The sequence below is a fragment of the Ornithorhynchus anatinus genome, chromosome 16, assembly GCF_004115215.2.
Source record: "Ornithorhynchus anatinus isolate Pmale09 chromosome 16, mOrnAna1.pri.v4, whole genome shotgun sequence".
NCBI classification, from domain to species: Eukaryota; Metazoa; Chordata; class Mammalia; order Monotremata; family Ornithorhynchidae; genus Ornithorhynchus; species Ornithorhynchus anatinus.
In genome coordinates, this window is record NC_041743.1 from 31,487,904 (window position 1) to 31,507,233 (window position 19,330).

The 19,330-nt window shown below is 42.6% G+C and overlaps 1 protein-coding gene across 1 annotated transcript in view; it reads left to right on the forward strand.

Moving 5' to 3' along the window:
- The window catches only part of XPNPEP1 (X-prolyl aminopeptidase 1), a 49,035-nt gene extending 30,116 nt beyond the window's left edge, over nt 1–18,919 (forward strand). Inside the window, exons 9-21 of the mRNA XM_029081078.1 lie at nt 1,725–1,806; nt 3,000–3,210; nt 5,444–5,533; nt 6,022–6,072; nt 7,752–7,810; nt 7,999–8,076; nt 10,499–10,570; nt 12,337–12,397; nt 13,501–13,570; nt 14,576–14,749; nt 15,069–15,145; nt 17,374–17,472; nt 18,360–18,919. Of these exons, the coding sequence (XP_028936911.1) occupies nt 1,725–1,806; nt 3,000–3,210; nt 5,444–5,533; nt 6,022–6,072; nt 7,752–7,810; nt 7,999–8,076; nt 10,499–10,570; nt 12,337–12,397; nt 13,501–13,570; nt 14,576–14,749; nt 15,069–15,145; nt 17,374–17,472; nt 18,360–18,488 (1,253 nt within the window). The 3' untranslated portion in view covers nt 18,489–18,919. The remainder of the gene's footprint in view (nt 1–1,724; nt 1,807–2,999; nt 3,211–5,443; nt 5,534–6,021; nt 6,073–7,751; nt 7,811–7,998; nt 8,077–10,498; nt 10,571–12,336; nt 12,398–13,500; nt 13,571–14,575; nt 14,750–15,068; nt 15,146–17,373; nt 17,473–18,359) is intronic.
- Nucleotides 18,920–19,330: the final 411 nt, after the last annotated feature.

Consider the following 19,330-nt stretch of genomic DNA (forward strand, 5'->3'; position numbering starts at 1 on the left):
CAATTTGCTTGTATCCACCCCTGTTCTTTGTACAGTGTTTGACATATAGTAAGTCCTTAACAAATACCACAGTTAATTTTAGGGGAAGCAGCATGGAGTATTGGATAGAGCACGGGCCTGGGAATCAGAAGGTCGTGGGTTCTAATGCCAGCTCCACCACTTATCTGCTGTGTGGCCTTGGGCAAGTCACTTACTTCTCTGTACCTCAGTTACCTCATCTGTAAAATGGGGGTGAAGACTGTGAGCCCTTTGCAGGACAGGGACTGTGTTCGACTCAATTTGCTTGTATCTACCCCAGTGGTTAGTACAATGTCTGGCGCATAGTAAGCACTCAATAAATGCCATAATAATAATAATAATAATAATGGTGATGGAGCCTCTTTCTGGATAAGACATCCCATTTCTTTAAAATCTCCAGAGGAGGAGACTCCACATTCACTCTTGGTAGCAGGCTTCAGAAACTGCAGTCAATCCATCAATCAGTGTTATTTACTGAGCATTTAACTATGTGTAGAGTCCTGTACTAAGCGCTTGGGAGAGTACAGTATAACAGAATTCATGGTCATGTCAAGAAAACTTCCTCGTGTCCGACTTAAATCCATTAACATCAACATTATGCAGTGACTGTTATGAATATCTCTGATCTTGCTAACTCAAATGTAGGATTAGTATGAAAGGTTTAGTGAGACTGTGATGTGTTTCAGAGTATTCCTACCTTGTTTTTTAGGACTTATTTTTAATGCTAATTGCCCAAATGTTTCTAATACCCAGAGTAGGCAAGTGATCCTACCAAATCCCTCCACTCCATTGTGGAGTGAGACACTTGATAGCAAGGAAGGAACAGGCCAACTCCAAGGGTGGGTTTGCAGGTTCAGATTTCATTCATGTGTGACAATAGCAATGACTCACTGCTTTTCTTTCTGTTTAAACGGGAAACTCTTTTTAACTGAAGACTCACTGAAATTTACAGGAAGGTCCCGATTTGGCTGTCCTTTATGTATTTTCAGTTTTTATGCCCCAGAGGTTCATTTTGACTTGGTTACGTAAGCCTAGGCATCCCCACCCTCCCCCTCCCCCAGGTGGAAAGAGACATTATATTGCCCTCCAGAACTCATGTCCATTTTTGTTACTCTGGAGGTTTCCTGCACGCTTCGGGCTCAGCACAGAGCCACAAAACCTACACAGGGAAAGGAGGGGTTGTTTGAATTCCTCCTTGTGTAGTGGACAGAGCAAGTATTTTCAAACACACACACACGCAAACACACATTTTTGAACTCACACTCCCTCTCTAGACTGTTGTGGGCAATGAATGTCACTGTTTATTGTTGTATTGTACTTTCCTAAGCACTCAGTAAATACGATTGAATGATTGAATGTTTTTGAACACACACACACACGGCACACGTTTTTGAACGCGTGCACACAGGTTTCCAAACACACACTTTCCAAAACACACACATTTTCCAACATAAATTAGTGACTAGGTGGTGGGTGCTAGGAGAAATATTCTTAGAAATAGTTCTGGTGCCATCCAGTGGCTTAAAGCAATAATGGTGAAAGTCTCCTACAATGAATGTTGACTTGAGCAGGGCTCAGATTCCTTTGGGATGCCCCTGAAAGCTTTTCCATGTGGTACCCCTCCATTTCTCTTCCCTTCACAAAATGCTAATTTTTTTCTTGGTCACACTGTAGCATGCTATATACTATTTTTCATTCTTTTCCAGGGTTGTTTAACCTGCGAGGGTCAGATGTGGAACATAATCCAGTGTTTTTTTCCTATGCGGTCATAGGAGCTGACACAATCAGGTGAGTATGAAGTCTTTGCTGTTTCCTTTCCATGGTACATTGAGGTTCTCTCTGCAGATGCCATCCTACTATGTCTCCCCGTTTAGATTGTAAGCTTGTTGTGGGCAGGGAGCTTATCTACTTTCTACATTGTACTCTCCCAAGTGCTAAGTACAGCGTTCTGCACACAGTACGTACTCAATAAATTCAATTGATTGACTGATTGCCAGCTGTGAGCCCAACATTCTAGTAAACAGCGTTCCCCAGATGTAATCATCTCATTCTTCCTCCTGCATTAAGGCAGGGCCATACTAATGTGTTGCTTCTTTCTGCCATTTTAGTAATGGCTGCTTCTTTTTTTTTTTCTGCCTTCCTCAACCCTAGATTATGGAATGGTGTAGGTTGTAGAGTATGACCTGTAGATCAGGAGCCTAGCTTCTAGTCTCAGCATTGTCACTGATTCACTTTACCTCTCTGAGCCTCAGATGCCCCGTGGCTTAGTGGAAACAGCACGGGCTTGGGAGTCAGAGGTATCGGGTCATGGCTCTGCCACTTATCAGATGTGTGACTTTGGGCAAGTCACTTAACGTCTCTGTGCCTCAGTTTCTTCATCTGTAAAATGGGGATTAAAACTGTGACCCCCACTTGGGACAACCTGATTACCCTACCCAGCGCTTAGAACAGTGCTTTGCACATAGTAAGCGCTTAACAAATACCATTATTATTATTATTATTATTATTATGCCCATCTGTAAAACTGGGACAATGATAACTGTCTTTCTTTACTTCAGAGAAGTGTCTTGAGAATATATTGAAATAATTGAAAGGTAAGAAGGCTTTGATTTCTTAGGAAGAAAGATCCTATACCGATCTGTGGCATTTTCATTATTATAACATAGACTATGCCTAGTGGTATGCCTGGCTTGATTTCTGTGTTGTTGCAGAGGGACATTAATGATGCTAAAGGCTACTTTTTTGGTTAGGGCAGCTTCAATTATTCTGTGCTTCAGATATACTGTAGTTATCAAAACCCAAGTCACCAATGACAGAGTCTAACTAGTATAATAAATAGTATATTAAATTGCTCTCGCTTGTCAACGTGTTCAACACCTTTGCTTGTTGAGGCTTCCTTGTTCACTCACCCTTGCTCTCTCTCTTCTCTACTGGCCCCTCCTTCCCGGCACTTGACTGTGCCTGGCCTTCTCCTGATGCAGGCTGTTCATCGATGGCGATCGTGTGAAAGCCCCTGACGTGAGAGAGCATCTGCTGCTTGACTCGGCTCTGACTGCCGAGTTCCAAATCCAGGTTTTGCCCTACAAATCCATCCTGACGGAGCTCAAGACCATCTGCGCCAACCTTGGCCCGAAGGAGAAAGTGTGGGTCAGCGACAAAGCCAGCTACGGCCTGACGGAAGCCATCCCCAAGGTCTGTGGCCCACGGGAAACAATCTCCCCCCTCTCCACCTTTCCTGGTTGGCAGAAGACTTTATTTAGGGCAGCGTGGCTGGTCTTCCATTGGCAAGGAGCACAGTAGGTCCCACCTTGTGCTAGAGGGTCATCTGGCTCTTGGAAGTTAAAAGGCTTGGCAGCTATCTGCTCTCCACTCTCTGCATTATCACAGGAATTGCAGTCAAACCAGGTGAGACCTTCCTGCTTTAGAAAATGGTTTGCCCAGATTGAGGGGAGTAGGACTCAGGAGCCTGGCGTCAACTACTCCCACTCTGAGAGCTTCTCTTCAGGCTTGGAAAATGTTGTGCATCCTGCAAGAAAACAGGATATAAGCTGATGTGAAAAATCCAGAGCCAGAAAATCATACCTCTAGACTGTAGGCTCCTTGTGGGTAGGGAATGTGTCTACCAACTCTGTTGGATGGTTTTTTTTAAAATGATATTTTATTAAGAGCTTATACTGTGTGCCAGGCACTGTACTAAGCACTGCAGTAGATCCAAGTTAATTAGGTTGGACACAGCCCCTGACTTACTTAGGGCTCACGGTCTTAATCCCCATTTTACAGATGAGGTAACTGAGACACACAGAAGTAAAGTGACTTGCCCAAGGTCACTCAGCAGACAAGTGGCTGAACCAGGTTTAGAACTCAGGTCCTTATGACTTACAGGCCTGTGCTATAGCCACTAGGCAGCACTGCTTCTCTCCCAAGTACTTAGGACAGTGTTCTGCACACTATAAGCACTCAATAAATGCCATTAACTGATTAGTAGACCCCAACCCAAAATAATGATAGTATTTGTTTAGTGCTTACCATTTGCCATGCACTGTACTAAATCCTGTGGTAGAAGATACAATAAAAGCAGATTGGGCATGGTCCCTATCTCATACGGGGCTTACAGTTTAAGAGGAAGGGAAAATAACTGTTTCATCAGCATTTTTTTACTGATGAGGAAACTGACTCACAAAAGTTAAGCGATCTAGCCAAGGTCACACAACAGGAAAGTGGAAGAACCCAGGTTTCTTGACTCCCAGGCCTATTCTCGTTCCCAAACTCAAGAAGTGAAGCCTTTCAGCGGCTGAGCATTCTAGGGTGTGTTGGCCAGACTAGTAAAGTCTTGAGTTAAAATAGATCTTCACTGGACATCTTCATGAGTGGATCATGCTACTGCAACAGATGATCATTTATGGTTGAGATGGCAACTGGTAACCATATTCACCAATAGGTTTGGTCCCTGGTGAAAAAGAACTAGAAATCACAGTTTTAGCTGTCATGGAATGAGGGCACTGTCCTTGTAATGGAGACATAGCCTGAGACTGTACTGATGAGTTAATTTCCTGTTCATGAGTATGGATTGGGAGCCTTACTTTTTGGGTTCCTCAGAGGAAGAGTGGTGTAGTATGGCTCTTGCGGTTCAGGAAATGAATGTTCAGGCCACGGACCCTGCTACACCTGGCTCTTCAGATTTTTATGGAGATAGCTAAATTTTGAACATAATAGCTAGAAAACTTTTCAGCATCAAAAATGACAAAAAAAACCAACCCCAAAGCCCAAAACTTTCTTGGGCCATCCTTGAGCAGTAAAGATAAAGGAAATACAAGACCATCCTCTCAGAATTCCCTCCTCCCTGAGGTAACAAATCCCTCTTTTTTAATGGGAAATGGATTGGTTTGATGGGGAAACAGTGGTTAGCTATGCTCATTTCATGAAATGTGTCAAGTTGTGGGAGTCTTAAAACTGAAGCCTAAATTTAGAGATTTTAAATAATTGAGCCCTTATTTTTATTTTTATTAAAAGAAAAACAACTGATGTCACTCTGTTTGCCCAAGTGCCACATACCTATAAATTCCTCACAGGTGGAAATCTGGAAAGCTTGTGTAGGAGGGAGGTGGCCTGGAGAAAGGAGGAGGGAAGAAGGAAAGGAGGAGAGAGCTCTATAATTAGTGGTCCCCAATTTTATTTCTGTCTAATGAAGGGAGGCCACCCCCTTCTGAGACATCAGCCATAGTATTTACCTTGTTCTTCTGTGTGAGGGACTAGATGTTGAGACCCAATTAAGCCATGTCTGCACTTAGTGAGCTGTGTTAATGAATGCTACTATTTCAACCCAGAACTTTGCTGCTACTCTCCCCCAGCCTTACCAATGGGAAAAAGGAGCTTAACTAGTTCTTTCTGTTTTTTATTTTTGTCCATATGGTATTCTTTGCCATAGGCACATCGGTACTTTGTGCCTTATACGCCAATCTGCATCGCAAAGGCTGTGAAAAATGCAACTGAATCTGAAGGCATGAGGCGAGCCCATGTGAGTGAAGCATTCTGGATGTATGATAAAATATCCAAAAGAGGTTCAAGGTTGTAACTGAACTTTTCCACTGGATGTGATGACAGAACCTTTTCCCAAAAGAGATCAGAACTGTTCTTGAGGAGGTATCTAATAAGGATATTCCAGCCGAAACCATATTTGATAACCATTTGTTCCACTTCTACAGAACTCTTCTTAGAATGGACCTCGATTTGAGGTCTTTGTATTACCCAGACTTATAGCCATTTTCTGTTGGGAGACTGAAAGTTGCAAACACAATACAGAGAATAGTTGGATAAGCACTAAAATCTATCAGACTGCTGCAACAGTTAACAATGTTTTGGGTTGGGGTTTTTTGGGGGTTTTTTTGTATTGTGTTTAAGAAGCACAGAAAAACTCTCAGAGAACAGTTGCTTGAGTGGAGCTTCTCAATCTGCTCATGCATCCTTCAATTTTAACTTCTTTCATTTTGCCATTTTCCCCCACAGATTAAAGATGCAGTTGCCCTATGTGAACTCTTCAATTGGCTGGAGAATGAGGTGTGCTTTTACTTTCACTTGAAGATATTGATATAATGGAATCTCAATTAGCATGTATTATGCCTGTTCAGCAGTAGGATGCTAAATTCTTTCGGGGGTAGAAATGTGACTTTGGGTCATATTTTGCTGACCTCAGCCAGAGGGGTGCGAGAAATATTTTTGCCTGAGTGAAGAGTGGCCCACATGGGTAACATAAATGATAGCTATTTTCTTTAGTGACAGACATTGTAGATTGTGAAATTGCAACTAGGAATATGGATGTCACAGAGAAGATATGCATACTACTAGAAATCAGCAAATTGCCCATCTTTGCCCAGGGTTAGGGACACAGAAGGACAGGCTGACTTGAGGGACAGGATGTCTTGCATGGAGAAGTAGCTGCGTTCTCTTTCCTGATCCATGTAACCATCACATGTGCTGGGTGCTATGGAGGATGATGGTAATTATGGTATTTACTAAGCTCTTCCTATGTGTTAAGCCCATATGATCACACAGTCCAGGGCCCCATATGAGGTTTGCAATAAAATCAATCAAAAATGTTTATTGAGCACCTACTGTGTATAGAAAGAGCACCTTACAAAGTACTTGGGAGAGTATAACAGTGGTAAAAAATAGGTATCTTGTACCCATTTTGCAGATGAGGAAACAGGCCCAGAGAGGTGAAGTGATTTGCCCAAGGTCACAGCCGTCCAATAACTGAACTGAGATCAGAGCTTTTATCTTCGGACTCCCAGTCCCATCTCAGTGTCCACTGGGAAACCTTGCCTGTCATTGCATAATTATGGAAGAATCCTTATCTCTTTATTTGATAGTGACATAAATAGAAATCATATGAAAAACTGAAGTTATTTTTGACATACCATTTGCTTCTTTCACTGTTAGGCTTGGAAAATGAGAACAGGATTCTTAATTAATGGGGGACATTAAGTTCTTACTTTGTCCCAGAAATGTGCTAAACACTGGTGCACAAAGACACATTAACAAATCAGACAGTCCCTGTCCTGTCCGAGGCCCTTTTTACCACTGAATTTCATTGGGATGGATGACAGAAAGGACCTCAGAAGAACATTTGGTCCTTGCTCCATCAGGTGAATCCCCAAATCCCCCAGAAAATAGTTGGCTGTTCCACAGCCTCCCTTAATAGCCTGTTCCCACATTGAATCCCTCTGAAGAAGGTTAACCGTTGTCATTTGAAAAAGGGATTCTCTTACTGTCATCTTTAAATTATGTATTACTTATATTAATGTCTTTCTACCCCTGTAAGCTCATTATGGGCAGAGAACGTATCTGCTAATTCTGTTGTATTGTACTCTCCCATGTGCTTAGTACAGTGCTCTGCCCATAGTAAGCTCTCAATAATTATGACTGGTGGAAGACAATTTTCCCTTGTTTCTTTCTTTTTGGAAATGGAGTACAACTCTAGAGTTTGGAACTCCAGAGAGCTTGGGTTCCCATGTGCATCAGTGTAGATGAATACTTAAATGAAAGCAAAATTCAAAGGAACATTTCAGTTTTTGCCAGACTTTGGCCAAGTGCTTAACTACACACCCATCCTGACAAGGTTTAAGCAGCTTCCTGCCGAGAAAATAGCCAAGATCTGAGACCTTTTTTTCCTTAATGCAAGGGAGATTGGGGAATTTTCTATGTCAACTGATGTTTGCCCTCCACTTCGTTGTTAGGTTCCCAAAGGCAAAGTTACTGAGATTTCGGCTGCAGACAAAGCAGAGGAATTTCGTAGGTAAGGAAAATTGTCTGACTGACACTTCAAATCTGACTTTGAGATGATTTGTTTGAAAATCAAAGTGAAATTGCGAAAACCTTCGAGTATGGGATTACCATTCTTCAGGAGGGGAACCCAAAGGAATTTGAGGGCTTTCTGGATGCTATCTACTGTAGACTTGGATTCACGTGGTGCTTTCATTTCAGGCAACAGGATGACTTTGTGGACTTAAGTTTCCCAACAATCTCCAGCACGGGACCCAATGGTGCGATCATTCACTACACGTAAGAGAACTGGAGCTCACACAGTGGTCTGGCTTGCTTCTGCTTTTTTGGTAGTCACGGATGAATTTGTTTTCCTTGAACTGGAGGGAGCAGTGATTTTTGCAGGAAATTCCTTCCATTTCCACTAGAGTGATGAAAAGGCAATCAAACAATGGTACTTGTTGCTTACTATGTGCAGAGCACTGTACTAAGTGCTTGGGAGAGTACACTATAACAGAGTTAGTAGACACGTTCCCTGCCTACAACCATCTAGGACTTCTTTGTTCAGTGGAGATTATGAGCCTCTTTTGAAGTCTGCCTATTCCACACCCTTAGCTCTTGGAGCCTTCAGCTCCTATCTTTCAGCTGTTTTCTTTGGTAGTCATGCACCAGATTGAATTCTCTTGAATTCTCTTCTGCTACAAAAAAAGCTAGATGTAATATCCTTTTCCTTTCTGAGCTGGAGAGGTGCAAGAGATGAGTCCATTTCATTCATTCGTTCAGTAGTACTTATTGAGCGCTTATTATGTGCAGAACACTGGACTAAGCGCTTGGAATGTACAATTTGGCAACAGATAGAGACAGTCCCTGCCCAATAACGGGCTCACAGTCTAAACGGGGGAGGCAGACAGCAAAGCAAAACAGGACAAAACAAAACAAGACGACATCATCAAGATAAATAGAATCATGGAGATATACACCTCATTAACAAAATAAATAGGGTAATTGTCCTGACCCATTAAGACCTTTCACTGGGAATCCTCCAGGAGTGACTTGGAACTAGGTCATCATCATCCCATGATGTTCCTCCCACAGGCTTCTTTTCACAGACAATGTACCACTGCCATTGTGTCACTCTAGAATTTTCTCCCTCTCTGAGAGGACGCTACATTTTGGGTCCTCTGTGCTCTCCAGACCCACAAGAGCCATGCAGTCATCAATCAATCAGTGGTATTTATTGAGCACCTACTGTGTGCAGAGCACTGTACTAAACAGAAAACAAATAATGTTTTAAACCTATGTAAGTGGATCCTATATAGAAGAGCGCAGTGAGAGGTTGCCGTATTTGAGGGGTATTTTAATATGTGGTGGAAGGGGCCTCAGTGTAAAATCAATCAATAATAATTATGGCATTTGTTAAGCACTTACTATAATAATGTTGGTATTTGTTAAGCGCTTACTATGTGCCAAGCACTGTTCTAAGCGCTGGGGTAGACACAGGGGAATCAGGTTGTCCCACGTGGGGCTCACAGTCTTAATCCCCATTTTACAGATGAGGTAACTGAGGCACAGAGAAGTGAAGTGACTTGCCCACAGTCACACAGCTGACAAGTGGCAGAGCTGGGATTCGAACTCATGACTTCTGACTCCAAAGCCCATGCTCTTTCCACTGAGCCACGTGCCAGACACTGTACTGATTGCTAAGATTGATACTAATCTATCAATCAGTAGTATTTATGAGCACCAAGTTTGTGCAGATCATCATTCTAGACTCTTAGGAGAGTACAACAGAGTTAATAGACATGATCCCCGCCCTCAAGGAACTTAAATTCTAGCCAGGGAGATGGGCACTGAAATCAATTACAGGTAGGGGAAAGCAATAGAGTTTTAAAATATGCAAGTACAGGCCTTGGGGAAATGATCAAAAAGACTATTCATTTTTGACTTCAGACCAACCAGACGATAAATTTCCCAGCAGGAAAACCTGAATACCCTGTGTCTAACTTAATACCTTCAGCTGAAGGCTAAGACAAATATTGGTAGTTCTTCCTGTGGTTCTCTTCAAGCAGGAAGAGGTGCTTTGGCTAGTTGGAATATACTTTGGTGTCTGCTAGTGGATGGCCTCTATGAGATCAGATGATCTGGGGGACTGGTCCGAATCCTGTCTTTTAGACATTGAGTTATCATCAGCTCAGTAGGTTCCTGATCTAGAGCCATTGATTTCCTATTCCTATAAGAAGAATCTCACTGTAATATTGTCACCTCTTTTTCAGCCCCCTTAAGTTAGTGCCGCATGCTCAGGGATCCTTTGGAACGTGAAAGGCTGACCATTTCCTTCTTATTTACCCACATCATAAAGTTTTCATAAATGGGCTAGGAAATAGTTCTGGTTAATTTATACCTTTTTATTAGCAGATTTAAATAACCAGATTTTACAGATTAGAGGAAAGAGTCTCTGTTTGGGTACTTTGTGCCCTTGAAAACAATGAGCTAGTCCCTTAATGCAGATTGGGGCTGGGGCAAGGGTGATTTGGGGTATAGAGATGGTTTATGCTGTGACATCAGGAACTTTGCATTGTACTCTGTTGAATATATGACCTATTAACTCTGTAATTGAATTTTCATGGGATTCGGTAGATCCCATGACTCATTCTGACACTTTCATCAAATACCTGGTCTGGGTAAGAATGGCTGGAAAAACTAACTCAGTTCAATTTCGTAGGCCGGTTCCTGAGACAAACAGGACTCTGTCGGTGAATGAGGTGTACCTTATAGACTCTGGAGCACAGTACAAGTAAGTGCCTCAGCATGTTGCAAAATTTGAACCAGCACAGTTTCCCAACTACCGCAGAAGACTCAACCATTTGGATAAAATTCTGGGTTCCCCTGCTAATACAATCACTTCATCACAGGTTTTTTTTTCCTTAAAAATATCTCAGTTGACTCTGCTTTTCCCCACAAAGAATAGTTTGATTTTTCAGAACCAACAGGAAGTCACCTGGTGTTAAGTAAACAAATACATCTTTGGGAAGCCATTTTAAAAACCTGCCCAGTCTGACAGAAGCTGCCACCCTTATCTACGGCTCCTCTGTAACTCATGTAAAATGGGGGATGCAGCTTAGTTGCTAACTCTTGCTTGTCTGACCTCACCATTAGCTTCTGACAATGTCAAATCATCTCAGAGAAGAGAACTTCTTAGTATTCTAGTCACTTCTAAAGATGGGAATTTAGATGGCAGAGGGAGAAGGAAGCATGTGGGTGAAAAAAGTCACCATACTTTCTGTTTAGTAAAGCACCAGAGGGAGCAGTGATAATTGAAATGTGTCATCTTACTAGTGAAAAACAAAATTAAAAACCACTTCCCTCCCCCACTAGATAGGAAATGGAGTATTCTAATTAACTTAGTGGGCCTCAGAATATTCTAGCAGAAACATTTTTATTATGCTTATAAGAGGTAGTACTGGCATTTGGCAGTATACCCAGTTCTGCCATAATGTGTGTTTCTAATTTGTGCTTTTGGCAAGAGCATGATTAGGGAAATGGGGAACACCCTTCTGACAACATGAGCCTGTTGAGCTTAGTGGGTTGCATTATCCAAGATATGTTTTGTGCATCTGTGGCTGTGTGTGGATTTGGAATAAATGGTAACTACAACCCACGTTTTCCTTAATGCGAGGTTCACGCGGATTCAGCCCTTGTGTGGCGGAAGAACAGGATATCTATGAGAGTCGATGTTTTTCAGAAATTTAGGTAGACTTTTCAGTAAGTAACTTAGTATAGGCTTTTGATTTGGACTCTGTGTAAAAGGCTTTTCCTTTAACCTAGAAGGTTATCTAAAAGGTTATCTCAGCAGCACCTTTTACTATGAGTCAATATATTTACACACAAGATAATGTAATTTTTCAGGTTCTCATTACCTAGGGTCGTAAATAGGCAGAGTTAGTTTATGGAATTATAATACCCGGGGCCCAATCTCTGCATTCTTGTATTCCCTCCTCACTCAATTTCAGGCTCCACCCTAAATGATCAGGTCACTTGCTGAATGGTTGGTAAGCAATTCATTAAGTAGTATGTATTGAGCGCCTAGTGGTTGTAAAACACGAGGCAAGGCTTTTGAGTGCATGTATTAAGAGTCTCTTCCCTCAAGATGTTTACAGTCTAATGGGTGATTCACCCTAGGAAAATCCCACTCTATTTCAGTGAGTGGCCTGAATTAATTCCTATTCTGAGGAACTCTGCCATTTTGTAATCCCACATCTTAAACCCTTTGGGAATATTCTTGCAGGTTCTGGGGCAATTCTGACTAGCCTTTGATTTCATATTTCCTCAGGTCTACTTTCATGCTCTGCTCGCATTGGGTATTCATTAAAACCCAACACTGCTTCTCTGAGGTGACTTAATGAGTGATTTTTTTTTTAATGGTCCCCAGGGAGTCAGGTATTCATAGAAGAATCACAGCTTAATTCTAAAGTGAAAGAAGTTCCGTTCTGATTGTATAGGTATGAGTTTCTTCTCTGTGGGTGATGTAACATTTGAATTTTTGTCATTCACTTTGTAAAGGGATGGCACGACAGATGTGACGAGGACGATGCACTTTGGCACCCCTACCACCTATGAAAAGGTAATAATTGCCAAAGGAAAAGGCCAGATCCTAAATGCCTCACTCTGCTTTTTAATTAAAAACCGACATTCAAGAGACAGGAGGGAACTTTTGGAATGAAGCACGGTTTTCATGAAACTGTTGAAAACAGTAAAGTTATCTATCGAAAGCTCTCCAACAATCATGTTGCTTGGGCCCCAACTTTTACATTAATGATGAATAAAGGGAAGAGCACTTGAAGGGGCACTGTGCTGTTGAGGGCAAGGTTGGGTAAGGTCCAAGATCACACCTGGTTGTTTGAGTGTCCGTGATCCCACCCCCTGTTCTCTAGAAATGATGTTATAAACCATTTACCAAATTGAAAGCATGAATCTTTGGTATTCCTGTTGCTTCGTTTAGACTTTGGGCATACAAGAGTTTGAAGGGCATTTTTTCAAGAGTGACATTAGTGAAGGGAATAATGGGATGATGTTGAAACATGTATCACTCCAATTGGTAGACTGTATATTCCTTGAGAATAGGGAATGTGGCTTTTACTCTTTGCAAGTGCTTAGGACAGTGCTCTGCTTACAGTAAGCACTCAATAAATACGATTGAATGAATGAATGAATGAATGAACTGTGCTCTCCCAGTTAGTGTAGTTCTCCACACCCAATAAATGCTCATTAAATGCTATGGGATGGGTGAAATGATCTACTTGCTTTTGCCCTTTCCCTTTATCTGGCATGCCAAGCCAGTTTAGAAAAAAATCCAGGTCAACTTTGGGTGTTTAAGGCAGCCTCTGAAAATGTAAATCTCAGATACTCATTGTTACAAGACAAATTTTTAAGAGATTCAGGAGAAAAAATATATCTGCAAGGATCTAAACGCAAATGCTTTCTTCTGCCTTTTGGGCAACTTCCTGGAGGTCAAAACAAATAGGGGCTAATAGATGGCAGCTGAAGTATCATACAGGAAATCAATATTGCTTACTGAGTGCTTTTTCTATGCAGAGCACTGTAATAAACATTTGGAAGAGTTCAATAGAGTAAGTAGCTGTGTTTCCTGTTCTCAATCTTATCCTCACCATTCAGTGGACTGCTTCCCCTCCTTCCTGGTTTTGATTCTGCTCTTTTTCTGCACAGGAATGTTTCACCTATGTCTTGAAGGGCCACATAGCTGTGAGCGCAGCTATTTTCCCAAATGGAACCAAAGGTGGGTAGCCTGGCTGCTTTTATTGTCCACGGGAGGGAGGTCAGGATTTCAGTCTGAATGAGTTTTGCTTATGGAGAATTCTTTTCACACTGTCTCAAATGTCTGTTGTGTTTCTGTGGATATTCTAAATGGAGATGCTGTTTAAATTACGGGTCGCTCACTGTGCCGGGGTTGGCGATGGGAAGTGAATATCTGGAACCAAGGAGGAAATCAGAGGACATTTGTATTTCTTTGTGGCTTTGGTGGTACTTTTTCCCTCTACCAAACTGTGTGCCACAGGGTGAAAACCAAGGCAACTGCTTTGAACCCTGGAGATATTGAGAATAAAGTCAGGCAGCTTACACAGTGCAAAAGAGAGTAGATGTGACTAGAAAGCATCTCACTTGGAACAATCTTCCGCTCCTCCTTTTCTGAATTGGGTTATCTTGGAAATAATAATAATGATGATGATAATTTAAAAAGGTGGTATTTGTTTAGCGCTTACTAAGTGACAAGCAGAGTGACCTAGTGGAAGGAGCACAGGAGCGGGAAGCAGGGTGCTAGGTTCTAATGCTGACTCCACCACTAGCCTGCTGTGTGACTTTGGGCAAGTCACTTAACTTCTCTGTGCCGCACCTATAGAATAGAGATTAAGTACCTCCCACCTTCCTCTCCTTTAGCCTATGAGTCCCATATGTGGGACAGGGACTGTTTCCAGTCTGATTATCTTGTTTCTACCCCAGGGCTTAGAACAGTGCTGGCACATAGTAGGCACTTAATAAGTACCACTGTGATTGTTATTATTATAATTGTTTTAATTATTATCAAGACACCATTGACACTGAAATTCACCTGTGACTGCATGTGTGATGACTGCACGTGTGACTGAAAAGGCCAATAAAGGACTCAGATGCACAGCAACTCTGTGCTCACAAAAAGTCTCTCTCTTCTTGTGTTGTCCCGATTGATGTTTGCAATGCCTGCTGCAGTTTCCTCTTTTGCCTCCTTGTTTCTAATGATCTGCAGGCCACCTTCTCGATTCCTTTGCCCGTTCTGCCTTGTGGGACTCTGGCCTAGATTATCTGCACGGGACAGGACATGGAGTTGGGGCTTTCCTGAATGTCCATGAGGGTCCGTGCGGCATCAGCTACAAGACGTTCTCTGATGAGCCCCTGGAGGCAGGCATGATTGTTACCGATGGTATGTTGCCCTGTGTCCCTTTCAGACGACTTCAGCAGCTCATTTGGGAATAGGGTACTTTTCCATTCCTCTTAAACTGGGAATTCCCTAGCAAGTTGATGATTACTAGGAGTAATTGTGAAGAGAGACACTTGCTGAACTCACTTAAGTGGTGGGAAGGAAACTTAATAGGATGGCGGGTGATGGGAGTTTGAGCAATGGACTCAGTCACTATTGACACACTGAGGTTTAATTTCTCCTTCACCTCACTCGTTCTGACCAGTGCTGGTCAAGCATATCTTCACCGGAAAGCTTGATATGTTACTTTATGTCAACCTAGAGCCTGGGTATTATGAAGATGGGTCTTTTGGAATCCGAATTGAGAATGTTGTGCTGGTGGTGCCCACAAAGACCAAGGTGAGTTTGCACTTCAGGAATGCTCATGGCCTTCCTTCAGCTTATTTCCTTCTGGAAAATATAAAAACTTCATATTGTTGAGAAGCTCCCAATCTCCCTACCTCCCTCCTCCTGGCCAGCACCCTGACCTGTTCTCCAAAATCCATTAATGGGCTCGATGTACCCATTGCTTTCATTTCCTCTCCACTTGACCCCAAGTAATCTGGGTTTTGTCCCCTTCAGTCTATTTAGACTATGCTTACCAAGTTTCCTGAAAGTCTCTGACCTCATGGAAGCTAAGTCTAATGGGCTCTTTTTTGCCCTTATTCTTCAGGGAAGCAGTGTGGCATAGTGGAAAGAGCGTGGGCCTGGAAATCAGAGGACATGGGTTGTCATCCTGGGCCTACCACTTACCTGCTATGTGACCTTAGACAAGTCACTTTACTTCTCTGTGCCTCAATTGCCTCATCTGCAAAATGGCGATTCAATTCCTGTTCTCCCTCCAACTTGGACTATGAGTCCCATGTGGGACCTCATTATCTTTTTTCTGTCCCCACACTTAATACAGTGCTTGCCACATAATAAATGTTTAACAAATACCACAGTTATTGTTATTATTCATGTTTTCGAGTTCAAGTCTTGGAGACTTCCTGGAAAGTTTCCAGTCTTGGTTTCCCCAACTCAGTACTCTCCTGATTCTCTTCCTACCTCTCCATCTGCTCATTCTAAATTTCCTTTTTGCTGGCTCTTCTTTAAAGCACAAGAGTCCACAAGGCTCTGTTTCAGGTCCTTTCTTTTTCTCAGTTTATCCTTGCTCTTTTGGAGCGCTTATTCATTCACATGGTTTCAGCTACCACCCCTATGTAGATAATTCCTAAACTTACCTCAGCAGCCCTAACCTTTCACTTGCTTTACAGTCTCACAGTTAGGGAGGCAGCATCCCAAGTGCTTAGTACAGTGTTCTGCACACCGTAAGCACTCAATAAATACCATTGATTGAGCCAAGAGACCCAAGGTCTACCCTTGGCTCTGCCACGTCCCTGCTGTATGACTTTGGGCAAGTGACATATCTGTTTCTCATTTCACGTATCTGTAAAATGGGGATAAAATACCAATTTTTCCTCCTTAGTTGGTGAAGCAGGATTTGTGTTCTCTCTGATGGTTTTGTATCTACCCCAGTACTTAGCACAGTGATGGCACATAGGAAGTGCTTAATCAAAGTTATTATTATTATATTGCATTTCCTCCTTGCTCCAGAATGTCTCCAAATAGATCAATGAATAGTATTTATTGAGCACCTCCTATGTGTAGAGCACTGTACTGAGCTTTAGGGAGGGTACAGTAGAATAAAGATATATGCAGTCTGCCTCAAAGAGCTTACAGTCTAGCAGAGAAGAGGGAACTAGAATAAATTAGGGACAGGAGAAAGAAAGAGTATCTAAGATATATATGTAAATACTCGGGGAGGGTTGTGAAAACTTAAAGGCTTTAGGTGGCCTGGAAAAATTCATGTGGCATTGTGGATAATGCAGGGTAGGGAGAATAGAAATTAATTGGCAAAGCCTCTTGGAAGAGATGTGATTTCAGGACTTTGAGGATGGGGAGAGCTGTGTTTCGTAGGGTATGAAGGGAGAGGAAGTTCCAGGCAGTGGGAAGGGAGGGAGAAAGGGGTTGGTAGTGGGAGAGATGAAAGTGAGGCTCAAAGAGTGCAACTGGGGAAAGCACCTTGATGAAAGTAAGGGTTGTGCAGTTTTTGGTGAAGTGTTCCTGGCGGTTTTCCTGATTAATGAATGATGATGGTGATGGTATTTAAGTGCTTACTAAATGCCAGCACTGTTCTAAGCGCTGGGATAGATACAGGGTAATCAGGTTGTCCCATGTGGGGCTCACGGTCTTAATCCCCATTTTACAGATGAGGTAAGAGGTTCAGAAAACTTAAGTGACTTGCCCAAAGTCACACAGCTGATAAGTGGTGGGGTCAGGATTAGAACCCACAAACTCTGATTCCTAAGCCCGTGCTCTTTCCACAAAGCCATGCTGCTTCTCTAAGGTTCCCTCTCAGGCATAAAAGCCTCTGGAAGTGACATACTGAGTGGTTTTCTTGCTCACCCACATTGCCTCATGTTCAGGTTTGGCATCCATCCCGGAATATTACTCCTTGGGATAACATGGCCCGGAAAAGAGAGTGACGTGGTGTGTTGCTCTCTCTCTGAAGGAATAATGTTGTTCTCCATCCTCTTTCTCCACAGTACAACTTTAATAGTCGGGGAAGCCTGACATTTGAACCCCTGACCTTGGTTCCTATGCAGACCAAAATGATTGATGTGGATTCACTCACCCAGAAAGAGGTAAGGATCGGTGTGGTAAGCGAGTCATCTTATTGACTTCAGTGTGAAAAGCCAGATGGCTGAGGAGAAATGGATGCTTCTCTCCCCCAGTCCTGGGGACCACCAAGAGAAGCTAGGTGTCCCCAAACCAACTGAGATTATCTATGAAAGGCTTGGAAGGGTACAGGGGGCTCAGGGAAGGAAACGATCAATTGTCAAACTCAGAAGCATTGGCAACACAGTCAATTAATGGTATTTATTGACCCCTTCCAATGTGAAGAGCACTGTACTCAGCACTTGAGAGAGTACAGTGAAACAGAATTGGTAGACGTATTCCCTGTCCACAAGGAGGTTACAGTCTAATCTCTTTTGTATCCAAGTATCACAGGAGACTTATGGAGTGGTATCCCCCCAGCTGGAAATATACTCAAGAAGTTGTCCCCAAAGGAATTCAGAAGTGGCTCTTGGGTATTCATTCATTCATGCATTCAATCATATGTTAATGTGTACAGAGCACTGTACTAAGCATTTGAGAGAGTACAATACAACGATAACAGACACATTCAGGTCTTCCACTGGCCAGGCTATTGCCATTCATTAGATCTGAACCCCAGGAAGTACCCTCATACCACCAAACTCCAGTATGGCTTTGCAGAACCCTAGAATTGCCCCCGCTGAGTTTGGTTAGAGCCAAAGTACCAGCTGGCCGTGGTTTCCAAGTATCTCCTCCTCCCCAAGAGTAGCGGAGGGAAGATCTATCCAAGTTGCCTAAGTGACTTTGAGTCTCTTTGGACCTCATGGAATCCTACCTGCTCATTAACAACTTAAGGTAGGAAATCTTACCCCACTGGGGCCCTTCTTCCCATGCTCAAGTTCTGTGTTTGACCTCTTTCTGTTCCTTTCTCTAGTGTGATTGGGTGAACGATTATCACAAGACCTGCAGGGAAGTAATTGGGAAGGAGCTGCAGAAACAGGGACGGCAGGAAGCTCTTCAGTGGCTCATCCGAGAAACAAGCCCTATTTCCAAACAACATTAGCACCGTTATCCGTTTTTACCCAACTCTGGGAATAAAATAAACATGGCAAATTATTTGAAATTTTCAATTCCTCCTGCCCCGCTTCCTTCCCCTCCCCACTCTGCTTGTATCATCCCCACCCTTCTCCCCCTTCCCCTTTCAAGCGGAATCACTTCTCCAATACCTACATGGAAACACTTTTACCTTTCTTTTTAAAATTGTCGAGGGTGAGCAGATAGGAAAATTGCTGTGCTGGAAATACAGACTCTTTGAAGATCAGAACCTTCAGAGATTTGTGAAAGCAAAAACATGAAAAGCCCCCTCTGCTTTGGCTTGACACCGTTAAACTCTCAGTTCTCTGATCAAGTTCCAGGTACTAGTATGTTGTTTGTGATAAGTGCATAACTGATGAGGAGGTATTTATGATCAACAAATAAAAATATCAAAACCCACTTTATTACATTCCTCTTTTTCCCTGAGACGCTATTCATCTGGCATGCTGGATGAGCAGATTTCCAGAACTAGGAATGCAATTTGTTAGAGTTGTAGCTATCAGCGTGGTCCTCCTACAGGAGGTATTCGTGGAAGATGTCCATTGGCAGATGGCCACATTAGGAGGACTTGTAAATTGCAGAGGAGCTCCAGGGGGTTAGGACATCAGCGTGTTATGCTGGCAGTAATTAAAGGCTGGCAGTGGGATAGTTTTAAGCCTCTTCTTTAAACATTGGTGGAATAAAATAACTTTTTTTATTTCCTTTTAGAAACTTGATTCAGAATAGACACATTTTACTGAAGCATTTTCATTTCCAAGGATTTCTTTCAAAATGTTCAGCCAGGCCTATTTCTCGTCAGGGTTTGAGATT